The sequence below is a fragment of the Leucoraja erinacea genome, chromosome 31 (assembly GCF_028641065.1).
Source record: "Leucoraja erinacea ecotype New England chromosome 31, Leri_hhj_1, whole genome shotgun sequence".
Taxonomy (NCBI): domain Eukaryota; kingdom Metazoa; phylum Chordata; class Chondrichthyes; order Rajiformes; family Rajidae; genus Leucoraja; species Leucoraja erinaceus.
In genome coordinates, this window is record NC_073407.1 from 4,524,820 (window position 1) to 4,551,599 (window position 26,780).

Below are 26,780 nucleotides of genomic sequence, written 5' to 3' on the forward strand. Positions count from 1 at the left end.
GAGCTCAAGGGACTAGCGGAATCAAGGGATATGGGGAGAAGGAAAGCACGGGTTACTGATTGTGGATGATCAGTTATGATCTCAATGAATGGCGGTGCTGGCTCCAAGGGCCAAATGGCCTCCTCCAGCACCTATTTTCTGTTTCTAGGTTTCTATCATATACGATTCTAGAGAAGTCTCAATCAATATTTCGGGCGGCACGGTGGTGCAGCGGGTGGAGCTGCTTCCTCACAGCGCCAGAGACCCAGGTTTGATCCTGACCTCGGGTGCTGTCTGTGTGGAGCTTCCACGTTCTCCATGTCACCGCGTGGACTTCCTCCGGGTGCTCCGCTTTCCTCCCACATCCCAAAGACGTGCAGATTTGTCGGTTAATTGGCCCTCTGTAAATGTGTGTGGGGAGTGGATGAGAAAGTGGGATAGCATAGAACTAGTGTGAACAGGTGGTCAATGGTCGACGTGAAGTCGATGGGCCGAAGAGCCTGTTTCCAACCTGTATCTCTAAACGATGAACTTCCTCAGTTGAGCTACACCTTGAAGAAACTTTTGTGCCTCCCTGCAGCCACAGAGGACATTAACCCTGCGTTTCCTGCTCATTTAGTTTGAACATAGAACAGTTACACAGGAACAGGCCCTTCGGCCCACAATGTCCTAATGCTGTTAAACTAATCCCGCATGTGATCCATGCCCCTCCATTCCCTGCATGTTCTTCATTGCGGTCAATGGGGAAACATCAATGTTCGTACATGTTGTTGTGTGAGGAGGAGCACATATGTATGGTGTTGCTGCCTTGGAAAGGTTTTAGTGGATCGGGGGCACACTTAAGAAGCGAAAATGACATAAGGCTGTGAGTTCAAGAAAACATGTTGAACTTGCAGGTTTAAGGAGAAGGGGGCAAGTTTTAATACAAACGAGGGGCTGTCTGAAGAATGGTCTCCACCCGAACCCTCACCTATCCATGGTCCCCAGGGCGGCACGGTGGCACAGCAGGTAGAGCTGCTGCCTTGCAGCGGCAGTGACCCAGGTTCGATCCTGACAACGGGTGCTGTCTGAGTGGAGTTTGTATGTGCGACCACGTGGGTTTACTCCAGGTGCTCTGGTTTCCTACCACACTCTAAAGACGTGTAGGTTTGAAGGTTAATTGGCTTCTGCAAATTGCCCCTAGTGTGTTGGACATGGAACCAGTGTACAGGGTGATCGCTGGCTGGCGGGGACTAGGTGGGCCGAAGGGCCTGTTTGCACGTCACATCTCTAAACTAAACTAAGATCCTGTCTGAGCCGCTGAGTTACTCCAGGCCTTTGTGGTTTTTTTGATGAACCAGCATTCACAGTTCCTTGGTTCTACAGGATACAGAAGGAACCTGAAGGGAAATTTGCAGAGTTATGGGACTGTCCCACTTAGGCGATTTTTACGGCGACTGTCACAGTCGTAGCGGGTCGTCGAAAAACCGGTGACTGGACCCCCTGACGACAATGCCTAAGCCAATCAACCACCTGGTCGACGTCAAGCTACGGCAAGCCGGCGACCCATTAGAACGTCAACTTACGACCACACCTACGACAACCCACGTCCACCCACGACAAGCTACGGCCAGGTAAGACAATTCAGTCGCCGGTACCTGTCGCCGGTTGATGTTGGTAGTCACCAATGAAATTCACCGAAGTCAGCACCGGCGACAACCAACGTCGTCCTGGCGACAACCTATGACAGCACCTACGTCAGGAGAAGTCAAGCTATGCTCATTGGCGTCAAGCCAACTGTCGCCAAAATGTTTTGCACATTTCAAAATCCAGCGGCGACCAGAAAAACGCTACGATTCTTTGGGCGACGGAGAAGACGACTCACGACCATACAGGCGACACCCCGGCGACCATGTGGCGTCAGCCTAGTCGCCTGTAGTCGCCTAAGTGGGACAGGGGCGTTAGAGGGGAATGCGTAGAAAATATAAAATACGGTGGAGAAATGTATTGCTTTCCATTGCAAATTACACTGGCCTTTGTTGTCGTCAATGTGTAGCGATGCCATTGCAAGGCCTCAAACACAGCCCACAAAAATCCAGCAACCTCTCAGATGTGGATCCTGTCCCTTTGTTATCAATGATAGGGAATCCCGAGTGCCTAGCAACAGCGACGTCATCAAAAAAGCGGTTACAATGAACATATCACTGTCAGCAAACTGGGAAGCCTTCACCATTACCTCATTGCAGCTTGATAGATGATTAAATAAAGATTAAGGCACAGACATGGAGTGGATAGAGAAAACAAACCACAAATGAACTACAAATGTTCTATTTAAAGTTGTGGAATTTGTACCAAGGCACTTGGATACTCCACAAGTACAAATCTATTTTTTTTTCCTCCATTTTTGGAGAAGCTATAAGTATACATTAGCATGCAATTAAAAATTGTATTCATATTTTAAAACAATGTGCAATTAGAAAGGCACGGTGGCACAGCGGTAGAGCTACTGCCTTGCAGCGCCAGAGACCCGGGTTCGATCCTGGCTACGGGTGCCGTCTGTATGGAGTTTGTACGTTCTCCCCCTAACCTGCCTGGGTTTTCTCTGAGATCTACGATTTCCTCCCACACTCCAAAGACGTACAGGTTTGTACGTTAATTGGCTTGGCATAAATATAAATTGTTTCTAGTGTGCGTAGGATAGTGTTAGTGTGCGGGGATCGCAGGTCGGCGTGGTCTCAGTGGGCCGAAGGGCCTGTTTCCGTGCTGTATCGCGAAACTAAATTGCAGATGCTGGGTTGAACCGAACCATGCTGCCTGACCCACTGAGTTACTACTCCAGCTTTTTTGTGTCTCTCTGTAACTATTTGTTATGGTTCGAGGTATTGGGCAGGGTTGAGGCGCTCATTGTCCAGTTTCTTATACACAGTGTACAAAATTTGAAGTTCCCAACAATTCAGAATTTCATAAGGTTTACACGTGCATGATCAACGGCAGGGCAGTCTGTGAAGGAGCAAGGGATCACCGACAGAAGCCTCTGAGTTTGGGCATGGATGCTCAAGATATGCAAGATATTTCATTGCTCATCACAGTACTTGTGCCTATGACAACTAATTCAACTTGAACATGGATTCACTCTCACTGTGTAGCGACAGCAACTGAAACAGAGCGTGCCACAACCATTACAACACCAAATGTGAATGGGGGAAAAAAAAAGAAAGGGAATTAAGCCATATCGAATTTCCTCAATACGGCCCAAGATTATTCTGCAATGCAGGGCAAGTTTTGTTTTACACAGAGGGTATAGGGTGCCTGGAATGCGCTTCCGGGGGTGGTGGTGGGGGGAGATACGATTGCGGCGTTTAAGAGACCATTGGATAGGCACATGGATATGTAGGGAATGAATGGAGAGCTATGGATTACATGCAGGCAAATGAGAGTTGGGCTTGGCATCATGTTTGGCACGGACGTTGTGGGCCGAAGGGCCTGTTCCTATTCTATGTTGTGTGTTCTATACACTCTGTGTTCTACAATTCTGCTGAAATGCAGGTAACCATTCTGTGATATTTCTTGCTTTGGCAATATTTCAGATACAAACCTAATTTCATGAACCATACTGCAACTTTACTCAAGCACCTAGTTATGGACATAAACCATTAAACGCAGCATAACAGTGGGGACACAAGAGACTGCAGGTGCTAGAATCTGGAGCACTAAACACACTGCTGGAGGAACTCAATGGTCTATGAAGGCAGGAGGGCGTTTAACGTTCCAGCCTGCATCAAGACCCCTGCGGGGTTTCAGTCCGGACTGAGGACCATCCCTTTACCTCCCCAGATGCTGCTTGTCCCGCTGAGATCTTTTGGTATTGAACTTCATCCACAAACCCAGTCTCAGCTCCAATGTGAGGGTCTACCCATGCTTGTACGGTGTCCAGTCGCACCCTGTCCCTGAGACACTTGTGCCATTTGCCCCCTAGTTCTGCCCTGGTGTACCCCACGGAGACCAGCAAGTTACGATAGTTACGACAGACTTCAGATAGGCACATGGACAAGTAGGTAATGGAGGGATATGGACTATGTGCAGGCAGATAGAGTTGGGCCTGACATCATGTTCGGTACAGACATTATGGACCGAAGGGCCTGTTATATATTTTTTATGTTGAGTGTTGATGCTCTAAACTCTATGCTCTAAACTCTATGCTCTAAACTCTATGCTCTAAACTCCATGCTCTAAACTCCATGCTCTAAACTCTATGCTCTAAACTCTATGCTCTAAACTCCATGCTCTAAACTCCATGCTCTAAATTCCATGCTCTAAACTCTATGCTCCAGGCTTCATGCTCCCTAGTAGACAGTAACAAGGACATCTGTAAACTTCCTGGTTCTTCGGCTGCAAATCCGTCACTCACTTTACTTCACTTTAGAGATACAGTGCAGAAACAGTCCCTCTGGCCCACCGTGTCCGCACAGACTAGCGATCACGATGTACACATGCACACACTGGGGACAATTTGCAATTTACTGAAACCAATTAACTTACAAAGCTGTTCGTCTTTGGAGTGTGGGAGGGAAACGGAGCACTTGGGCAAAACCCACGCAGGTCACGAGGAGAACATACAAACTTTGTACAGACAGCACCCGTGGTCAAGATCGAACCCGGGACTCTGGCGCTGTGAGGCAGCCCCGTGTTGCCCTAATTAGTTTGGGTAGCTCGGGTACCAACGTAACATCCCCAACAATGAATGGGGAGAAACAGCTGCCCGAGAGATACACATGCAACAAATTTATCATCATGTTTCATGGGATTTATATGCATGCTGATCATATAACCTATTCTAAAAGTAGAAATAACATTTTCAACAATATTTCTTTTCAGTCCCAGCAGTTATTGAATGATTTCTGAACCTAAAAACACGCAAACATTGAGCAACACTGGAACCTGTTCAAACTTGTATATGTGGCACGGTGGCACAGCTGGTAGAGCTGCTGCCTCACAGCGCCAGAGGCCTGGGTTCAATCCTGATCTTGGGCGCTGTCTGTGTGGTGTTTGCACGTTCTCCATGTGACCGCGTTGCCTTTCCTCCCACATCCCAAAGATGTGCGGGTTGAGAAGTTAAACTGTGTGAGTGAGAGGTAGAATCTGGGGCAGATTAAAATGAGGTCGTTCATGTGAGATTAATAATGTAACGTTATCAATATAAATATAGTAATAAAGCTATAAATGGGAAGTTGATGGTCAGCATGGACTTGGTGGGCTGAAGGGCCTGCTTCCCTGCTGAACGTCACCCTTGCAGCTTCAAATGAAAGTGAGAGACTAGATGTGGAGATTTGCCAGCTGTCAGATCTGTTCTGTGAGAGCAGCCAGTGGAATGAGATAGCTCCTATGTTCCATTACTGTTGGCAGTAGGAGGGCCGCACTGGAACAAGCAGCACAGCGAGGCCATAGGTGTCTGACCTGGGGACATTGGAGGAATGGGTGTGGAAAGAAGGAACTGCAGACGCTGGTTTAGGAAGAAAAAAGTCGCAAAGTCACTCTGGTCCTGTCCACGGGGGGGAAATGGAGGAGGACTGGCCAAATTGCGTGCCTTCCACCACAGTGATGAATGCTGTGGTGGATGTTTGTGTTACAGTTTTATTGTGGTTGTGTGTTCTTTATTATTGTACTGCTGCTGACAACCCAAGTTTCCACTGACCTTGGTTGTGTGGCAATAAATTATATCTATCTAGCTAAAGTACTAGGGTAACTCAGCAGGCCATCTCTGGAGAACTTGGAGAACTCATTTAATTCGATTGAGACATACATTGTGGGCCAAAGGACATGTTCCTGTCCTGAGCCAGATATTAAAAAATATCCATTGACTTGGCCTCCACAGTCTTCTGGCAAAGAATTCCACAGATTCACTACCCTCTGACGAAATAAACTGTTCACTTGCCCGTCTAAATGCCCCTAAATATCCTCATCTCCTTCTTAAATGAACCTCCGTAAATTCTGAGGCAATGACCTCTATTCTTCGACTCTCCCACGAGTGGAAAAATAGCCTCTATGACTATCGACCAGTGGCACTAACGTCTGTGGTGATGAAGTGCTTTGAGAGGCTGATCATGGCGCAAATCAACTCCTACCTCGACAAAAACCTGGACCCACTGCAGTTCGCTTACCGCCACAAAAGATCAACGTTGGATGTGATCTTGCTGGCTCTCCACTCCGCTCTGGAACACTTGGACAACAAAAACTCATATGTCAGGCTGTTATTCATTGACTACAGCTCGGTATTTATTACAATCACCCCCTCCAAGCTGGTTACCAAACTCGCAGAACTGGGTCTCTGCGCATCCCTCTGCAATTGGATCCTCGACTTCCTCATTTGCAGACCACAGTCTGTTCGTATTGGTGGAAATGTGTCAGCCTCGATAACAATCAGCACGGGAGCACCTCAAGGCTGCGTGCTCACCCCTGCTGTACTCACTCTATACTCATGACTGCGTAGCCGGTCATAGTGCAAACTCCATCATCAAGTTCGCCGACGACACCACTGTTGTGGGACGTATCACTGATGGAGATGAGTCAGAGTCTAGAAGTGAGATCGACCGACTGACCAAATGGTGCTAGCACAATAACCTGGCTCTGAACACCAGCAAAACCAAGGAACTGATTGCGGACTTTGGATGGGGACCCACAGTCTCGTTTATATCAACGGGTCGATGGTGGAAAGGGTCAAGAGCTTTAAATTCCTGGGCGTGCATATTTCCGAAGATCTCTCCTGGTCCCAGAAAATTGCTGCAATTATAAAGAAAGCTCATCAGCACCTCTACTTCCTGAGAAGATTACGGAGAGTCAGTATGTCAAGGAGGACTCTCTCTAACTTCTACAGGTGCACAGTAGAGAGCATGCTGATCGGTTGAACGCCCTGGAGCGGAAAAGACTGCAAAAAGTTGTAAACACTGCCCAGTCCATCATCGGCTCAGACCTCCCTACCATCGAGGGGATCTACCGTAGTCGCTGCCTCAAAAAAGCTGGCAGCATCATCAAGGACCTACAACATCCTGGCTACACACCCATCTCCCCGCTGCCTTCGGGAAGAAGGTACAGGAGCCTGAAATTTGCAACATCCAGGTTCTGGAACAGCTTCTTCCCCACAGCCATCAGACTACTAAACTCAACTCAAACGAAAATCAGCCTATTTCACTTGATATGCTTATTTATGTGGGTATATATATATTCAATGCTATATGGTCACACTGATCTATTCTGTATTTATTTATGCCTACTGTATTCTGTTGTGCTGAAGCAAAGCAAGAGTTTCATTGTCCTGTCTGGGACACATGACAATAAACTCTCTTCAATCTTGAATCTTAAATCCACATCCACTCCATCCAAGCCTTTCATGTATTGTCTTTGGACTGAGACAAAGTCTTTTCGCTGTACCTCGGTACACGTGACAATAAACTGAACTGTGGTGAAAGGGCAAAGGGCTGTGAGAGAGAGACAAGAGGCGTGAAATGTGGCGCTTGTGGAAGGGGTACAGGAGGAAGGGGACGGGATGGGGAGGGGTAGCGGGAGAAGTGGGCATCAGGTGTGGGCATCAGGTGTGGCACAGGGAAGAGTGGGGGGGAAAGAAAGGGGGTTAGGTAGATATCATTAGGTCAACTTGAGTTCACGTTGACACCGCCTGATTAAATTCAACACCGCTCAATTTTATACTGGGAACGTGGAAGAATTCGGGTTATATTGGAAGCGCAGGTTAAAAAGGCGTCTCCTCAGAGTTTCCAAAGTTTTCAAAAGCATACTTTAAAAGCACAATACTGGAAATTTCAAAAGCCAAGAAAAATTGGTTACATTCAGTTCCCTTTGTTTTTTTCCATTGCCGTCACAATCTCCACTTCAGAACCAGCTCAAGGAATTTGAAAGCAGCATTTTCCATTATTCCCCAGTATTGAATTCTTGCCCTTGTAAGCAAATAAGCTATTTTTCAGGAAAGGTACACATTGAGAAAAAGGAAAGGAGAGAGTGAAAGGGAGAAAAGAAAATAAATGGACGAAAGAAAGAACAGTCAAAGCAAAATAAATATTTACACTTGTGAAGTATTTTCTGAAATATTGTAAAGGTCTTAAGCCCCTATCCCACAATGTGAGTTTACCCAAGAGCTCTCCCGAGTTAAAAAAAAATCAAACTCCTGGTACTTCATCACGAGTAGTTTTTTACTCTTGGAAATTTTTCACACAGTTGAAAAAACTTCACGAGTTTCCACGTTTCCCCGAGTACCTGCCGTTAGCATTACGAGCCGCTACGAGACATCCACGAGCTCCAACGTACCCGCTATGTACATTCTACGTACCTATCACGAGTTTGATTTCTTTAAAAACTCGGGAGAGCACTTGGGTAAACTCGCATCGTGGGACAGGGCCTTTTACAGTCAATGAGCTATATCTGAAGAGTGGACACCGGGATTGCTGGTTTACAAAGTGCTGGATTAATTCAGCGGGTCAGGCAGCATGTCTGGAGAACGTGAAAAGATGACGTTTTGGATCGGGACCCGTTCTCAGCCATTACATTTTTGTGGAGTGGGGGAGGGGGGGGGGGGGGGGGGGGGGGGGGGGGGGAGGGGGAGAGAGTGGAGGGGGGGGTGGGGGTGGGGGTGGAACAAGGCACAGCAAGTGATAGGTGGATACAGGCGAGGGATGTTTGATTGTTAGATAAAGGCCAAATTGGAAAGTTGCTCTCCAGGGAAGTTGCCTGACCAGCTGAGTTACTCCAACACTTTGTGTCTTTTATTTTAAACCAGCATCTGCCTTTCCATGAGTCCACAGTGAACCAAGTCCAATCCTCTTCTCTGGATTTTGACAGCACACTATTCCACCGTTGCCTCGTAAATGTTTTAGTTTCATTTAGAGATGTAGCGCAGAAACAGGCCTTCGGCCCACCGAGACCGCGCCGACCAGCAATTCCCGTACACTAGCACTATCCTACACGCTAGGGATAATTTACATTTATACCAAAGCCAATTAACCTGTAAACCTGTACGTCTTTGGAGTGTGGGAAGAAACTGGAGGATCCGGAGAAAACCCACGCTGTCGCAGGACGAACGTACAAACTCCGTACAGACAGCATCTGTAGTCAGGATCTAACCTGGGTCTGGCGCTGTAAGGCAGCAACTCTACCGCTACAAAACCATGCTACGCGTTCATCATTTAAATTATTTTTAAAAAGCACCATGACTATAGAATACTATTTCATATTATGTTCAACTACAACGGCGCAGCGGGTAGAGCTGCTGCCTCACAGCGCCAGAGACCCGGGTTCAATCCCGGCCTCGGATGCTGTCTGTGTGGAGTTTGCACGTTCTCCCTGTGATCGCGTGGGTTTTATTCAGCTGCTGTAGGGTAATTGGCCCTCTGTAAATTGCCCCTGGTGGTGTAGGGAGTGGATGAGTACGTGAGACAACATGGAACTAGTGTGAACGGGTGATCGATGGTCGGTGTGAACCCGGTGTATCCACACTGTATCTCTGAAACTAAAACTAACTAAGACTATTTCCTTTTCCTGGGATTACTGGGCGAGGTTTTGTTTGTTATGGATGGTGCTGATGGAGAATTGTAAATACTGGATCGTAACACACCCCAGGCTCGGAAATCGCTATCAAAATATGGAGGGGACCGGGGGACAGAAGGGACACAATTCCTTGTCAGCCGCGCGCGCATACGCACACTCACACACACACGCGTGAGGCTTCGGAGGCTCAATCCAGCGCTAAATGCAGCTCAACTCTGCCTGTCTTGCCGGGTTAACCTACAGCCCTATCTATTCCCCTCATGATTTTATACACCTCTACACGATAATCTCAGCTTCCTGCACTCCAAGGATAAAGTCCCAGCCTGATCAACCACTCCCTATAGCTCTGGCCCTCTAGTTCAGGCAGCATCATCATACATCTTCCCTGCGCAGTTTCCAAGTTGAACTTTACTGCAGCTTTTTACATTGTGAGTTGCGTTTCTAAGAAACATCATTTTATAGTAAATCGAAAAATAAAAACAATGATGTCAATGTGGGAACGCGGGTTAGCGACGAGAGAGAATTAGACTCGTAACAACAAAGTCATTTTGCCTGCAGAAGTTTTCAAAAATAAAGGTGTTTTCAATAGAAATAAGTTTATTTTTATTACTGCAAGCCAAAAATACTAAAGGCTGCGTGTTATATTGTTTAACAGTATGGTTGCACAAGTGGCAAGAGAAGTGTTTTTAAATTGCCACCCATGGTTAAAATAGCAGCTCTGTTCTTAAGAGACAATGATGTTTGATTGCTGAAGGATGGTTACATATAAACAGTTGTTTCTACCAACATCAAAAACATTTCCAAAACAGTTCTTTCCTACACGTTAATTTCCAAATTAACTTTTTAGTGGTTGTCCAGTTCTTGATTATAACCAATTCGGCCCACGTCATGAAAATGTTCCCGAACACATTGTGCGTATTAAATTCAATCTGTGTTTTAGAAACGCGAGTTATACTTTCTTTCATAAGTTCATAAGTTCTAGGAGCAGAATTAGGTCATCTGGCCCATCCTCCTACACCTATTTTCTGTTTCTATGCTGGCTCGAAGGGCTGAATGGCCTCCTCCTGCACTTATTTTCTAAGTCTACTTCGCCATTTAACAATGGCAAATCTATCTTTCTCTCCCAACCTCATTCACCTGCCTTCTCCCCATAACCTCTGACACCCGTACTAATTAAAAATCTGTTAGACTCCATCTTTAAAATATCCATTGACTTTGGCCTCCACAACCATCTGAGAATGAATTCCACAGATTCACCACCCAATGACTAAAGAAATTCCTCATCATCTCCTTTCTAAACAGGTACGTCCTGTTATTCGGAGGCTATGACCTCTTATCCTAGACTTTCCCACTAGTGGAAACATACTCTCCACATCCACTCTATCCAGGCCTTTCACTATTTGGTAAGTTTCAATGAGGTGTCCCCTCATCCTTCTAAACTCCAGCGAGTACAGGCCCAGTGCTGCAAAACACTCATCATACGTTAATTAATCTAAACCACTCATTCCTGGGATCATTCTCATAAACATCTCTCTTGACCTTCCTCAGTGCCAGCACATCCTTCCTCAGATGTGGGGCCTAAAACTGCTCACGATACTCCAAATGTGGTCTGACCAGTGTGTGCACATACCTGTAAGTGTGCAAATCACAGAACTAATTCAAATGTACTTCCTTACGCAATCTGCCCCATGTTTTAAATCTCCCACATTTCATTATTTGCCCCCCTTTTTGCTCTTGATTTCGAGAGGGCTGCCAGGCCATTTCAGAAGGCGGTTAAAACAAACCATACAGTGGTCCTAGAATCAAGTAGACCACAGGGTAGAAAGCCCACCGTGGTCCTTGAGGAAGACCTTCTTCCCTGAAGGACATCCAGTGAACCAGATGTTCTGAAGACAGGTCCAGACCCCAAACGTCACCCATTCCTTCTATCCGGAGATGCTGCCTGTCCCACTGAGTCACTCCAGCTTTTTGTGTCTATCAGGGCTTTTACAGTCCAGTGTTCTTTGTTTGTTGTTATGGGCGCTAGCTTCTGGAGTTGCAGATCATTTGTTATGAAGAAGCAATTTCCCTGTTTTCTTGGAAAGGATAACCTCATCTCGCTGCCTAAATAGTCCAAGCTGGTGGATAATAGCCAAGCAACGTAAACACCTTCATTTTGTTCCACCAGAATGAATCAAGTCCTTGTAACCTAAAGGCAAGCAGGAGTGATGTTGGGTGATCAATCATTCATATGATCACAAGGATTTGTCTTGCGGTTCTGTGTACCCTTCTAGCTGACAACCCTGAAGTGCCAGCCCAGTTCTAATCCCAGTACTATTCCAGGGAAGGACTCCGAGCGAGCTGAATCAACAACAACACGTGGGCGGCACGGTGGCGCAGCGGTAGAGTTGCTGCCTTACAGCGCCAGAGACCCGGGTTTGATCCTGACTACGAGTGCTGTCTATACGGAGTTTATACGTTCTCCCCGTAACCTGCGTGGGTTTACTCCGAGAACTTCCACACTCCAAACACTATTAAGCTTGTAGGTTAATTGGCTTGGTATAAAAATATTTTTAAATTTGTTCCTCGTGTAGGATAGCGTTGGGATTGCTGGTCGGGATGGACTCGGTGGTCGATTCTAGGGCCTGTTTCGGCACTGTATCTCTAAACTAAACTAATCTAAACATCTAGCAGTGTCAATTACTGACCCCAATAGCCCTCTATGCACCTAACTATAGGTTTGTTGTCTGGAATACACAGAGGTTCTGTATTGGAGAAAAAAATACTTCATGCAGGAAACATATATAGACCACGGACCACGTTCCACAGAGCATCGCAGTGAGTTTCACTGTCCAAGTGTAGACATAGTGAGGAGATTGTCAGTGGGTCACAGTTGTATGCTTGTTTTCTCTTTCAACGTACTATCATGGCAAAGGATTGATTGTAAACTCCGGTGCAAAGGATCGGAAGAAACCAACTCCTTTGGCATTCACTAGCTTGTGGAAGTCCACTCATTGCACTATATTCATATGATATCCGGGGACTTCTATACTCAAGGGAATCAAGGGATAGAGTTATCGAGTCATACAGCGTTCGATGACTTCAGCCCAACTTGCCCACACCGACCAGCACGTCCCATCTACACTAGTCCCACCTGCCTGCGTTTGGTCCATATCCCTCTAAACCTGTCGTATGCATGTACCTGTTTAAGAAGGTACTGCCGATGCTGGAGCATCGAAGGCAGACAAAAGTGCTGGAGAAACTCAGTGGGTGAGGCAGCATCTATGGAGCGAAGGAAATAGGCAACGTTTCGGGCCGAAACCCGAAAGGGTTTCGGCCCGAAACGTTGCCTATTTCCTTCGCTCCATAGATGCTGCCTCACCCGCTGAGTTTCTCCAGCATTTTTGTATACATGTACCTGTCTCGCTGTTTCTTAAATGTTGTGACAGTCCCTGCCTCAACTATCAGCTCGTTCCATACACCCACCACCCATCGTGTGAAACAGGATCAGGCAGGACAATGAACCTGAGGGATATCTCAGTCCTGGTCTTTCTGCTTGGTGACACAGACTGACAGGGAGCAAATAGCTAACCTCTGTTCCTATTATGCATTATCGCTGTTGTGCATAACTTTTTTCCTGGGATTCAGGAACGTTCTTGTGACTGTAAACAATTTCCTTCCAAAAATCTAAACAATAGGAAGCAGGGGATGCAATTAATTCACCACCTCAGACCACAATCATTTACCACAGATTCTCACAGCATAGATACATAGGCAATAGGTGTAGGAGTAGGACATTTGGCCATTCGAGCCAGGACCACCATTCAATGTGATCACGTCTGATCATCCACAATCAGTAACCCGTCCCTGCCTTCTCCCCATTATCCCTTGATTCCGCTAGCCTTAAGAGCTCTATCTAACTCTCTTTTGAATGCATTCAGCGAATTGGCCTCCACTGCCTTCTGAGGCAGAGAATTCCACAGATTCACAACTCTCAGTGTTTTCTCATCCTCGTTCTAAATGGCCAACCCCTTATCCTTAAACTGTGGCCCCTGGTTCTGTACGCCCCCAACATCGGGAACATGTTTCCTGCATCTAGCGTGTCCAATCCCTTAATATATTTTTTTGTTTTTATTAGTTCCCTTCTCATTCTTCTAAATTCCAGTGTATACAAGCCCAGTCGCTCCATCCGTTCATCATATGTCAGTCTCTCCATCCCGGAAATTAACCTCATGAACCTACGCTGCACTCCCTCAACAGCAAGAATGGCCTTACTCAAATTAAGAGACCAAAAATGCAGACACTACTCCAGGTGTGGTCTCACTGGGGCCCTGTGCAACTGAAGAAGGACCTCATTGCTCCTATACTCAACTCCTCTCATTATGAAGGCCAACATGCCATTACTTTCTTCACTGTCTGTTGTACCTGCATGCTTACTTTCAGTGACTGATGTACAAGGACACCCAGGTCTCGTTGTACCTCCCCTTTTCCTAACCTGACACCATTCAGAGAATAATCTGCCTTCCTGCTCTTGCCACCAAAGTGGATAACCTCACATTTATCCACATTATATTGCATCTGCCCACTCACCCAACCTATCCAAGTCACCCTGCATCCTCATAGCATCCTCCTCACATTTCACACTGCCACCCAGCTATGTGTCATCTGCAAATTTGCTAATGTTGCTTTTAATTCCTTCATCTAAATCATCAATGCATATTGTAAATAGCCGTGGATCCAGCACTGAGCCTTGCGGCACACCACTCGCCACTGCCTGCCATTCTGAAAGGGACCTCTTTGTTTCCTGTTAGCATGGGGAACATATTTCCAAATTGAAGACTACTCCCTTAAGAAGTGCATGGGCAGCACGGTGGCGCTGCGGTAGAGTTGCTGCCTCCCAGTGCCAGAGGCCCAGGTTCGATCCTGACTACGGGTGCTGTCTGTATGGAGTTTGTAATTCCTCCCCGTGACCGCGTGGGTTTTCTCCGGGTGCTCCGGTTTCCTCCCACATTCCAAAGACGTGCAGTTTTGTAAGTTAATTAGCTTTGGTAAGGATTGCAAATAGTAGGATAGTGCTAGTGTAGGAGTGTTCCCCGGTTGGCACGGACTCAGTGGGCTGAAGGGCCTGCTTTCACGCTGTATCTCTCAGCAGTTGATAATGGCCCACAAAATGATTATATCCAAACATCAAATTCCAACATGCGCCACCTTCAACCGACTCTAGATTTCCCAGCTCCTGAGTACGAATCATAATTTCCAAGATTTTCGACAATTCCCAAAGAGACTCTTATTCCCGTATTTGCCACAGAGGTTAGTTGGCACTGGGCAGGGTGCATGATGTAACTCACAGCCCCGAACACTGCAGTCCTTTCACAGTCTAGTCAGTGGTTGCAAAGCCGCACACATACACTTACTTATAGTTGTCATCTTCCACAAACTTCTGCAGCTCCTCGATGTACCGCACAGATTTCAAGTAGTTTTGCACATGGGGCAATGTCACCAGATAGTCTGTGAATGAAAGCAAGGCGAGGCTATTAAGCAAATCGCTGCCAGGGGGATATATATAACTTTGCAAAATCCTCAATCACCATGCTTATTTTCTTTCGCCGAGAGACCCCTGGGGAATAGGGTAATCCTCGAGGGCCGAATATCACTCTCCTACAGCACGAGCGGCACGGTGGCGCAGAGTTACAGCGCTAGAGATCCCGGTTCGATTCTAACCACGGGTGCTGTCTGTGCAGAGTTTGTACATTCACCCCATGACCTGTTTCCTCCGGGGTGCTCCAGTTTCCTCCCACACACTCTAAAGTCATACAGGTTTGCAGGTTAATTGGCTTGGTATGATTGTAAATTGTCCCTAGCATGTGTAGGATTGTGTAAGTGTGAGGGTGATGGCTGGTCGGCACAAACTTGGTGGGCCGAAGGGCTTGTTTCCGTGCTGTCTCTAAATTTAACTAAATTTAACCTCCAGGCCTGAGATTTTCCCTCTCATTCTCTGCATCTACAATGTGCATAACTTAGAAAATAAGTGCAGGAGTAGGCCCTTCGGCCCTTCGAGCCAGCACTACCATTTAATATGATCATGGCTGATCATCCAAAATCAGTAACCCATTCCTGCTTTTTCCCCGTATCCCTCGATTCCATTAGCCCTAAGAGCTAAATCTAACTCTCGCTTGAAAACATACGGTGAATTGGCCTCCACTGCCTTCTGTGGCAGAGAATTCCACAGATTCACAACTCTCTGGGTGAAAATGTTTTTCCTCATCTCAGTCCCAAATGGCCGACCCCTTATTCTTAAACTGTGAGCCCTGGTTCTGGACTCCCCCAAAATCGGGAACATTTTTCCTGCATCTACCTTGTCCAATCCTCTAAGAATTTTATATGTTTCTACAAGAGGACCTCTCATCCTAAATTCCTGTGAATACAAGCACAGTCGACCCATTCTTTCATCATACATCAGTCCCGTCATCCCGGGAATTAACCTAGTGAACGTACGCTGTACTCCCTCAATAGCAATAATGCCCTTCCTAAAATTAGGAGATCAATTTTCCATACAATACTCCAGGTGTGGTCTCACCAGGGCCATGTACAACTGCAGTAGGACCTCCTTGCCCCTAAACTCAAATCCTCTCGCAATGAAGGCCAACATGCCATTAGCTTTCTTCACTGCCTGCTGCACCTGCATGCTTAATTTCAGTGACTGGTGTACAAGCACACCCAGGTCTCGTTGCACCTCCTCTTCTGCTAATCTGACACTTCAGATTATAATCTTCCCTCCTGTTCTTGCCACCAAAGTGGATTTATCCACATTTATTCACATTATACTGCATCTGCCATGCTTCTGCCCACTCATCCAACCTATCCAAGTCACCCTGTAGCCTCATAGCATCCTCATCACAGCTCACACTGGCACCCAGTTTTGTGTCATCCGCAAGCTGAGAGATAGAAACATAGAAACATAGAAATTAGGTGCAGGAGTAGGCCATTCGGCCCTTCGAGCCGAATGTTACATTTAATTCCCTCGTCTAAATCGTTAAAATATATTGTAGACAACTAGGGTCCCAGCTTCGAGCCTTGCGGCACCCCACTAATCACTGCCTGCCTTTCTGAAATTCCTACTCTTTGCTTCCTGTCTGCCAACCAGTTCTCTATCCATGTCAATACCCTATCCCCAATACCATGTGCTCTAATTTTGCACACTAATCTCTTGTGTGGGACCTTGTCAAAGGCTTTGTGAACGTCTAGATACACCACATCTACTGGCTCTCCCTTATCCATTCTACTTGTTACATCCTCAGAAAATTCCAAAGATTAATCAAGCACGATTTCTCCATAAATCCATGCTGACTTTGACCGATCCCATCACTGCTTTCCAAATGCGCTGCTGTAACATCTTTATAAATCGACTCCAGCATCTTCCCCACTACCGATGTAAGACTAACTAGTCTATAATTCCTCGTTTTCTCTCTCCCTCCTTTCTTAAAAAGTGGAGTTACATTGGCTACCCTCCAATCCACAGGAACTGATCCAGTCGGGAGAACTGCCCAGGACATACGAATTCTCTTTGGTTTAAGTAGTTTTTCCTCTTTCAATCATGTCCCACCACCAGTGAATGGTGCTGGCTTCCTTTACAAAGAGTTCAGTTATAGAAACAAACAAAATAGGTTCAGGAGGAGGCAATTTGGCCATTCGAGCGTTCATTGTGATCATAGAAAATAGGTACATAGAAAATAGGTGCAGGAGTAGGCCATTCGGCCCTTCGAGCCTGCAATGGCCTTCATGGCTTCATGGCTGATCATCCACAATCCGTAACCCGTGCCTGCCTTCTCCCCATTTCCCTTGATTCCGCTAGCCCAGAGAGCTTTATCTAGCTCTGGTTAACGTGGCAGGGATATGATCAAATACCTGCCATGTTAACCTAGCCTAACAACCAAATCGCCCAGTCCATCACGGATACTGACCGCCCCACCGTTGAATGGAAAGATAGCACGCGCTGCCTCAAAAAGGCAGTCAGTATCATCACGGACCCACACCACACTGGGCACGCTCTCATTTCACCCCTGCCATCAGGAAGAAGGTACAGGGTTCTGAAACCCGTAATGTCCATGTTCAGGAACAGCATCTTCCCTCCAGCCATCAGAATCTTGAACACGACAATCACAAACTAAACTCCTAAAGGTCATTTGCGCGCCACTCAGATTTTGTGAATCCCCAAATCTCGGGGCGCAGCGTGCGACCACGCGTCACTGCCTACATCACCACGCACAATGGGCATGTAATGTGCATCACCACGCGCGTGTCGTGCGTCCTGACGCGTAAATGTGTTGCGTAAATGACACGCAAATGACGCCCAAGTGGGACAGGCTCTTTACTCCGAATTATCTTGGTTCCACTCGATATTTTTGTTTGCGTTTTGCACTGATATTTCTTTTTAAAAAGTTATTGAACATTTTTTCGACCATGTCATCTATGAGTACTGTGTTAGCAGACTTGTTGTACTGCTGCAAGTAAGAATTTCATTATTCTGTTTGCAGAATAATACAGTGTGGAAACAGGCCCTTCGGCCCAACTTGCCCACACCAGCCACATCAATGTCCCAGTCCCACTTGCCTTCGTTTGGTCCATATCCGTCCAAACCTGTCCTATCCATGTACCTGTCCAACTGTTTCTTAAACGATGGGGTAATCCCAGCGTCAGCTACCTCCTCTGGCAGCTTGTTCCATCCACCCACCACCCTTTGTGTGAAAAAGTTACCCCTCGGATTCCTATTAAATCTTTTCCCCTTCGCCTTGAACCTATGTCCTCTGGTCCTCAATTCTCCTGCTGTGGGCAAGAGACTCTGTGCATCTACCCGGTCTATTCCTCTCAAGATTTTGTACACTATGGTACATAGAACATAGAACTACAGTGCAGAAACAGACCCTTTGGCCCACAATGTTTATGCTGAACAATGGCAAGTTGAACTGACTCATCTGCCTGCAGCTGATCCATATCCCTCTATTCCCAGTACTTCCATGTCCCTATCCAACAGTGTAGGAAAGAACTGCAGATCCTGCTTTAAAATGAAGGTAGACACAAAATGCTGGAGTAACTCAGCGGGACAGGCAGCATCTCTGGAGAGAAGGATTGGGCAACGTTTCGGGTCGAGACCGTTCTGAAGAAGAGATGCTGCCTATCCCGCTGAGTTACTCCAGCATTTTGTGTCTGCCTATCCAACAGCCTCTTAAACGACACCTCCGTATCTGCCTCCAACACCATCCCTGGCATTGCGTTCCAGGCACCCACCACTCTCTGTGTAAAGAAACTTGCCCCGCACATCTCCATTAAACTTTTCCCCTCTCACCTCATTGCTGTGCCCTCTAGTGTTGGACATCTCCAACCTGGGAAGAAGGTTCTGACTGTCGTATCTCTGCAGCTCATAGTTTGATGAACTTTTATCAAGTCTCACCTCAACCTCTGATGTTCCAGAGAAAACAACTCAAGTCTATCCAACCTCTCCCTGTAGAAGCCTCCAAATGCTTCCTGTAATGGGGTGGCCAGAACTGTACACAAGACTCCAAATGCAGCCTAACCAAAGTCCTATAGAGCTGCATCTTGACTTCCGGACTCTTATGGTTGAGCCCCTAGACGTGGAGGCTAACATGATGGAGTGGGAGGAAATCAGAGCACCCGGAGAAATCCACGCATTCACAGGGAGAGTATACAAACTCCACACAGACAGCAACTATAGTCGGGATCAAACCTAAGTCTCTGGCGTTATAAGGCTGCAACTCTACCGCTGTGCCACTGTGCTGCCCCAATATATAACTTGTGAAAATGTATTGAATCGTTTGACTATAGTTGGCTCCCAATTCTACTTGCGAGTCTGTGAGACAATGAATATCACCTTGTTATAGTGAAAAATCGATATGTACTGGTACCAAGCCAAACCCCTGAAATTTACTTCCCTAAAATAATTCCATTCACAATGTGAAAACGTGAATAGAAATATTGCTGGAGAAAGTAATGACTCAGCACAATGACTGCAAGCCAGTTGGTAGTTGGTCATCGTAGAATATAACAACATCGACATCGACAAGAGGTGGGGCAGGAATGGGGCAATCAGCTTCCTGAGCCAGCTCCATCTAACAAGAATATTATTGCTTATAATTCTCACCAACAAGGATGATGCTTTAAGGGCCTGTCCCGCTTAGGCAATTTTTTAGGCTAACTACAGGGGACTAGGCTGTCGCCACATGGTTGCCGGGGTGTCGCCTGTATGGTCATGAGTAGTCTCCTAAGTCGCCCAAAGAATCGTAGTGTCTTTCTGATCTCCGTTGGATTTTCAACATGTTCAAATATTTTCGGGGATAGTTGGCGCCAATGGGTTGGGGCCAATGAGCGTAGCTTGACTTTTCCTGACGTAGGTGCTGTCGTAGGTTGTCGCTGGTGCTGACTTCAGTGAATTCCATTGGCGACTACTTACATCAACTTACGTCAACCGGCGACAGGTACCGGCGACTGAATTGTCTTCAGTTGTCGCCGACAGAGTCGTAGCTTGTCGCGGGTGGACGCAGGTTGACTTTGGTTGTCGCCTGTGTGGTCGTAGGTGTGGTCGTAGGTGTGGTCGTAGGTGGACGTCCTAATGGGTCGCCGGTTGCCAGTAGCTTGCCGTGGCTGGACGTCGACTAGGTGGGTAGGTTGTCGTAGACATTGTCGTGGGGGGTCCAGTCGCCGTTTGTTCGGCTACTTGCTACGAATGTGACTATCACCGGCAGTCGCCTAAAGAAACCGCCTAAGTGGGCCAGGCCCTTTACTTATACACAGAACATGGGGAGAAAGCAGCACGGTGGCCAGAGGCAGGGACCCAGGTTTGATGGCATGGCAGATGCAGTATAATGTGGATAAATGTGAGGTTATCCACTTTGGTGGCAAAAACAGGAAAGTAGACTATTATCTGAATGGTGGCCGATTAGGAAAAGGGGAGATGCAACGAGACCTGGGTGTCATGGTACACCAGTCATTGAAAGTAGGCATGCAGGTGCAGCAGGCAGTGAAGAAAGCGAATGGTATGTTAGCATTCATAGCAAAAGGATTTGAGTATAGGAGCAGGGAGATTCTACTGCAGTTGTACATGGTCTTGGTGAGACCACACCTGGAGTATTGCATACAGTTTTGGTCTCCTAAACTGAGGAAAGACATTCTTGCCATAGAGGAAGTACAGAGACGGTTCACCAGACTGGTTTCTGGGATGTCAGGACTTTCATATGAAGAAAGACTGGATAGACTCGGCTTGTACTCACTAGAATTTAGAAGATTGAGGGGGGATCTTATAGAAACTTACAAAATTCTTAAGGATTTGGACAGGCTAGATGCAGGAAGATTGTTCCCGATGTTGGGGAAGTCCAGAACAAGGGATCACAGTTTAAGGATAAGGGGGAAGTCTTTTAGGACCGAGATGAGAAAAACATTTTTCACACAGAGAGCGGTGAATCTGTGGAACTCTCTGCCACAGAAGGTAGTTGAGGCCACAGTTCATTGGCTGTATTTAAGAGGGAGTTAGATGTGGCCCTTGTGGCGAAGAGGACCAGGGGGTATGGAGAGAAGGCAGGTACAGGATACTGAGTTGGATGATCAGCCATGATCATATTGAATGGCGATGCAGGCTCAAAGGGCCGAATGGCCTACTCCTGCACCTATTTTTTATGTTTCAATGTTTCTATGATCCTGACTGCGGGTGCTGTCTGTATGGAGTTTGTATGTTATCCCCGTGACCTGCGTGGGTTTTCTCCGGGTGCTCCGGTTTCCTCCCACACTCCAAAGACGTACAGGTTTGTAGGTTAGATGGCTTTGGTAAACATTGTAAATTGTCCCTGGTGTGTGCAGGACAGCGCTATTGTACGGGGATCTCTGGTTGGATCCCCCATACACTAGCACTATCCAGGGCAGGCCAAAGGCCCTGTTTCCATGCTGTATCTACAATGTCTAAAGTCTAAAGAATGTGGGCATTGCTGCCTAGACCTGAATTTATTGTCCACACTGACATTGGATCGGACTCACACACACACACACACACTCCAGACTTCCTTTCCTAAAGTGAACCAGATGATGAGGCTTTGCCACAGACCAGCAGCTTCACAGACTCCAAGACACAGACCAGCTTTGTATTCCAGACTTTGGTTAATTACTTCAGCTGAATTCCCCAGCCGCTGGGATTGGATTTGAACTTGCATCTACAGACCATCCCAGCCAAAGGGCGAGTACTCCAGTAACAGAGCCACGCTGCAGTGCCCAAACGTCGGACCACGTCTACTCCAAAGACTTCCCACCACAGCTTCTGTTCAAGTGCCCATTCACTTCTGTCAAAGGCAATTATCCGCAGAGCCGCTGGGAAAGTTGGCAAAGGACAATGGATGCCCAGTGTAGACGTGGAGTCTAATGGGCTAAACATCGGTACACCTGGAAAATATTTTGGGAGTACAATGGTGCAGTGTGTGGAGCTGGAGCAAATACCTGCACTCGCCCAGGCACATCTAAACCTGCCACCTCAACCACCAATGTACCAGGGAAGCTGCTGCTATCAGGCAACTGAGATGCACAGAGTCTCTTGCCCAGAGAAGGTGAATCAAGGACCGGAGGGCATAGGTATAAGGTGAAGGGCAAAAGATTTCATAGGAATTTGAGGGGTGACTTTTTCACACAAAGGGTGCTGGGTGTATGGAACAAGCTGCCAGAGGAGGTAGTTGAGGCAGGGACTATCTCAACGTTTAAGAAACAATTAGACTAGTACATGGATAGGACAAGTTTGGAGGGATATGGGCCAAAAAGCGGGCAGGTGGGACTAGTGTAGCTGGGCCGGTGTGGGCAAGTTGAGCCAAAGGGCCTGTTTCCACACTGTATCACTCTATGACTCTATAACTGAACCATCCTACCAACAACTAGAGAGCTTCCATCTAGCTCATTGTAGACCTTTGGACTATATTTGAGCGGACTTTACGTGCTTTATCATGCACTAAACATTATTTACGTTATTCCCTTCATCGTGCATGACTGTGAATGGCTCGAGTGTAATCAACCGTTGCCTTTCCGCTGACTGGTTAGCACGAAGCAAAGGCCTTTCACTGCACCTCTGTACAGGTGACAATAAACTCAACTCAAGCAGGCACATGGGAAGACCACCTCTTGCGGGCTCCCCTCCAAGTCATATACCGTCCTGACTTGGAAATACATCACCATTTCTTCATTGTCGCTGGGTCTAAGTTCCGTAACTCGCTACCCAACAGTGATGAAGGTCCATGAAGACATCTCAACCTCGACGACTCAAAGACGCTCAGGAATAGACAATCAATGCTGCCCTTGCCAGCAACAACCAGCTCAGGGCTGGCACTGACAAAAGTTGACAACTAGCCCCTGGCCAGATTCAGGACTTAAGTACATAAATCATAGGAGCAGAATTAGGCCATTTGGCCCATCGAGTCTACGCCATTCAGTCATGGCTGATAAATCTCTCCCTCTCAATCCCATTCTCCTGCCTTCTCCCCATAACCCCTGACACCCGTACTAATCAAGAATCTGCCAATCTCCACCTTACAGATACCCATTGATTTGGCCTCCACGGCCTTCTGTGGCAATGAATTCCACAGATTCACCACCCTCTGACTAAAGAAATTCCTCTTCATCTCCTTTTTAAAGGAACATCCTTTTATTCTACGGCTGTGCCCTCTGGTCCGAGACGCTCCCACTAGGGAAAATATCTTCCCCACATCCACTCTATCCAGGCCTTTCACTATTCTGTAGGTTTCAACGAGGTACCCCCTCATAGAAACATAGAAACATAGAAATTAGGTGCAGGAGCAGGCTCGAAGGGCCGAATGGCCTACTCCTGCACCTATTGTCTATGTTTCTATGTTTCTATGTACCTGTGACGCCACTTTTAAGGAACTATGTATTTGAACTCCTAGATCCCTCTGCTCTGTAATAATCCACAGGGCCCTGTCTTTCACTGTGTAGGTCCTGCCTTGGTTTGACATCCCAAAATCCAACACTTTGCACTTCTGCATTAAACTCCATTAACCCAGTGCTCAGCCCACTTGCCCAGCTGATCAAGATGTCGCTGTCATTTTTGATATCTATGATACCAGCCATTTTAGTGTCATCTTCAAACTGATTAATCACAGCTTGTACATTCTCACCCAAATCATCGATATAAACCACAAACAACAATGGGCCTAGCTACGATTCCTCAGGCACTCCACTAGTCACTGGCCTCCAGTCCAACAAACATCCTTCCACCATCACCCTCTGCTTCCTTCCATGAAGCCAATTCTCCACCTAGTAGACTATCTCTCCCTGGATCCCATGCGATCTAACCTTCCAGAACAGCCTACCATGTGGGAACTTATGAAATGCCTTTCTGCAGTCCATATAGACAACATGTGGGCAAAGTTTAAAGGAGACTTGTGGGACAAGTTTTTTTTATTACACAGGTGGGTGCCTGGAACGCAATGCCAGGGGTGGTGGTGAAGGCAGATTTGATAGTGGCATTTCAATCACTTGTAGATAGGCACATGGATATGTGGGGAATGGAGGGATATGGATCATTTGAAGGCATAGAAGATTTAGTCTTGGCATCATGTTCACCACAGACATTGTGGGCCGAAGGGCCTGTTCTTGTGCAGTACAACGATCTATGAATGGGAATGCTGTTCGTCCATCCATCCTCTTTGGCTTGGAGTTGGGGCCTGATGCAAAGTGCTTGGGCCTCTCTCAGCAGCGTGCTGGAGTCCACTGAGTCCCAGGAATTGCAGCGCATCGCGGACACAGCCCAGACCGTCACACAATTCAACCTCCCTCCCATTGACTCCATCAAGGACGAGTCGCACCCCGGTCACTCCCTCTTCTCCCCTCTTCCATCGGGCAAAAGGTACAGAAGTGTGAAAACGCACACCTCCATATTCAGGGACAGTTTCTTCCCAGCTGTTATCAGGCAACTGAATCATCCCACCAACAATTAGAGAGCAGTCCTGAACTACTATCTACGTCAATGGTGACCATTGGACTATCTTTGATCGGACTTTGCTGGCTTTATCTTGGACTAAACATTATTCCCGTATCACGTATCTATACACTGTAAATGGCTCGATTGTAATACTGTATTGTCTTCCCGCTGACTGGATAGCACGCAACTAATGCTTTTCACTGTACACGTGACAATAAACTAAACTCAACTGGACTAAACTAAGCTGAACCAAACTAAACTAAACTGCTGGGCTCAATGCAACAGGGCAGAGGGTCAGGACTGCCCGCATTTAGCTGCCAGTTCATCCTGAACTGTTCATCCAAGCAGACGTGGTATTGCTGAACATGTGGATAGCTGAATGATCAACTGTCAGCCCATTGAGTACAGGAAATGAGAGTTGCCGTCTCTCTGAAGCATTTGCGTAACATGAACAGGAATGGCAGCAAGCCATTAATTAAAACGACATTAAAGAAACACCATATAAAATGGCTGGCCAGAGGATATTTGACATTCTTTTACTTTTAGACTATTTGGACTTTGAGGTACTGAGCTTGAAACTGTCTGAACAAATCGTCACAGATAATGTGCCTCTGAAATTAATGGAATCTACAGTAACGTGAAATAAAAATACCAGAACACAACAGTGGAGCTGCTGCCTCAAAGCGCCAGAGACCCAGGTTCGATCCTGACCTCGGGTGCTGTCTGTGTGGAGTTTGCACGTTCTCCCTGCGAGGGCGTGCATTTCCTCCGGAGTGCTCCGGTTTCTTCCCGCATTCCCAAAGTAGGCCTCCCTCGGTCATGACTGACCATGGGTGAATGCATCCTCGTCGGATGCAAGCCTGGGCCATGTCATATGGAGGACAGGCTGTTGCCCATGCAGCACGTCCCTCCTCTTCACGTTGCTGATCGATCCAAAGGAACAGCAGGGCCGTTACAGTTTGGCACCAGTGCCGTCGCAGGAGCTGCCAGAGCGAGGTTGTAGACAACGACAAACTGCCTTAGAGGCTCCGACTCCGGATTTTCTTGAGATTTACTCCAGGAGCCTTTTCCATGACTGGACATGGCCACAAGGCAGTGGAGGTTTTAAATCAGAGTTTTTCCTCTCCTAGATGGACCTCCTTTCCTGGCTGACAAGCCCCATCTGCCTGAGACTCGTGGGGGCAGGAGCGTCTACCTTCCCGTGCAGGTCGATAGCACCTGCCACTGCCCAGGCATCCCAAAGACTTGTAGGCTTGTAGGTTAATTGACCCTCTGTAAATTGCCCCTAGTGTGTAGGGAGTGGATGAGACAGAGGGATAACTAAGAACTAGTGTGAGCAGGTCGTCGTGGATTCGGAGGACCAAAGGCCCTGTTTCCGTGCTATATTTGAAACTAAACCAAACTCTTTGCAATAGGGTGTGGTGTCAGGAGGTTAAAATGTGAAGGAATATTATACTAAAACAACATCAAGAGAAAGAACTTCAAAATTCTTAGCTGATTTGTTTGAAAGGTTAATGTACATCCTCTGAAAGATGACAACAATTTGCAAATTATTTTTTTCTCTGCCAATTTTTATATAATAAAAGCGTCAACAAATTGCGGACTACCATGGACATCTTTGCATAGAGGTCAAAACGATCCATGGTCATGATGACGGAACCACAGCCCTATTAGTTCGGGTGTCAGGGGTTATGGGGAGAAGGCAGGAGAATGGGGTTAGGAGGGAGAGATAGATCAGCCATGAATGAATGGTGGAGCAGACTTGATGGGCCAAATGGCCTAATTCTGCTTCAAGCACTTAAGACCTTATGGCCTGACATCAGCAGTGGAAACGTTATTGAGGCAGTTTTCATGCGAAATTGGGAAATTGATTTATATGTATGTGTGAATAATCTCAAAAATGCCCCCTTGCACCGAACTATGTGGCAGCACTCCTTGATCCCGCTGCTCTGCATGGGCAAGTTGGGTCGAAGGCCCAGGTTCCATGTTGTATGACTATATGACTATGATGATGTAGAGCATTGGGATCTAGGAGTGCTGCTGCATAGTTCAATACATAGGGTGTTGAAAAAGGTTTTCTGTGCATTAGCCTTCATCAGTCGGAGTACTAGGTAGTTGGGATGTTCTTTGCCTATTGTACCAGACATTGGTGAGGCTGCATTTGGAGTATTGTGTGGGGAGGAACTGCAGATCCCGGTTTAAATCAAAGATAGACACAAAATGCTGGAATAATTCAGTGGGACAGGCAGCATCTCTGGAAAGAAGGAATGGTTGACGTTTCGGGTCGAGGCTCTTCTTCAGACTGATGTCAGGGGGG

General features: G+C 46.9%; 1 protein-coding gene across 3 annotated transcripts in view; it reads right to left on the reverse strand.

Moving 5' to 3' along the window:
* The window catches only part of ralgps1 (Ral GEF with PH domain and SH3 binding motif 1), a 679,800-nt gene that overhangs the window by 149,198 nt on the left and 503,822 nt on the right, over nucleotides 1–26,780 (reverse strand). For all 3 annotated transcript variants that reach the window (XM_055659791.1, XM_055659790.1, XM_055659792.1), the window contains one exon: nucleotides 14,901–14,994. In XM_055659791.1, coding sequence (XP_055515766.1) covers nucleotides 14,901–14,994 — 94 coding nt within the window. The remainder of the gene's footprint in view (nucleotides 1–14,900; nucleotides 14,995–26,780) is intronic.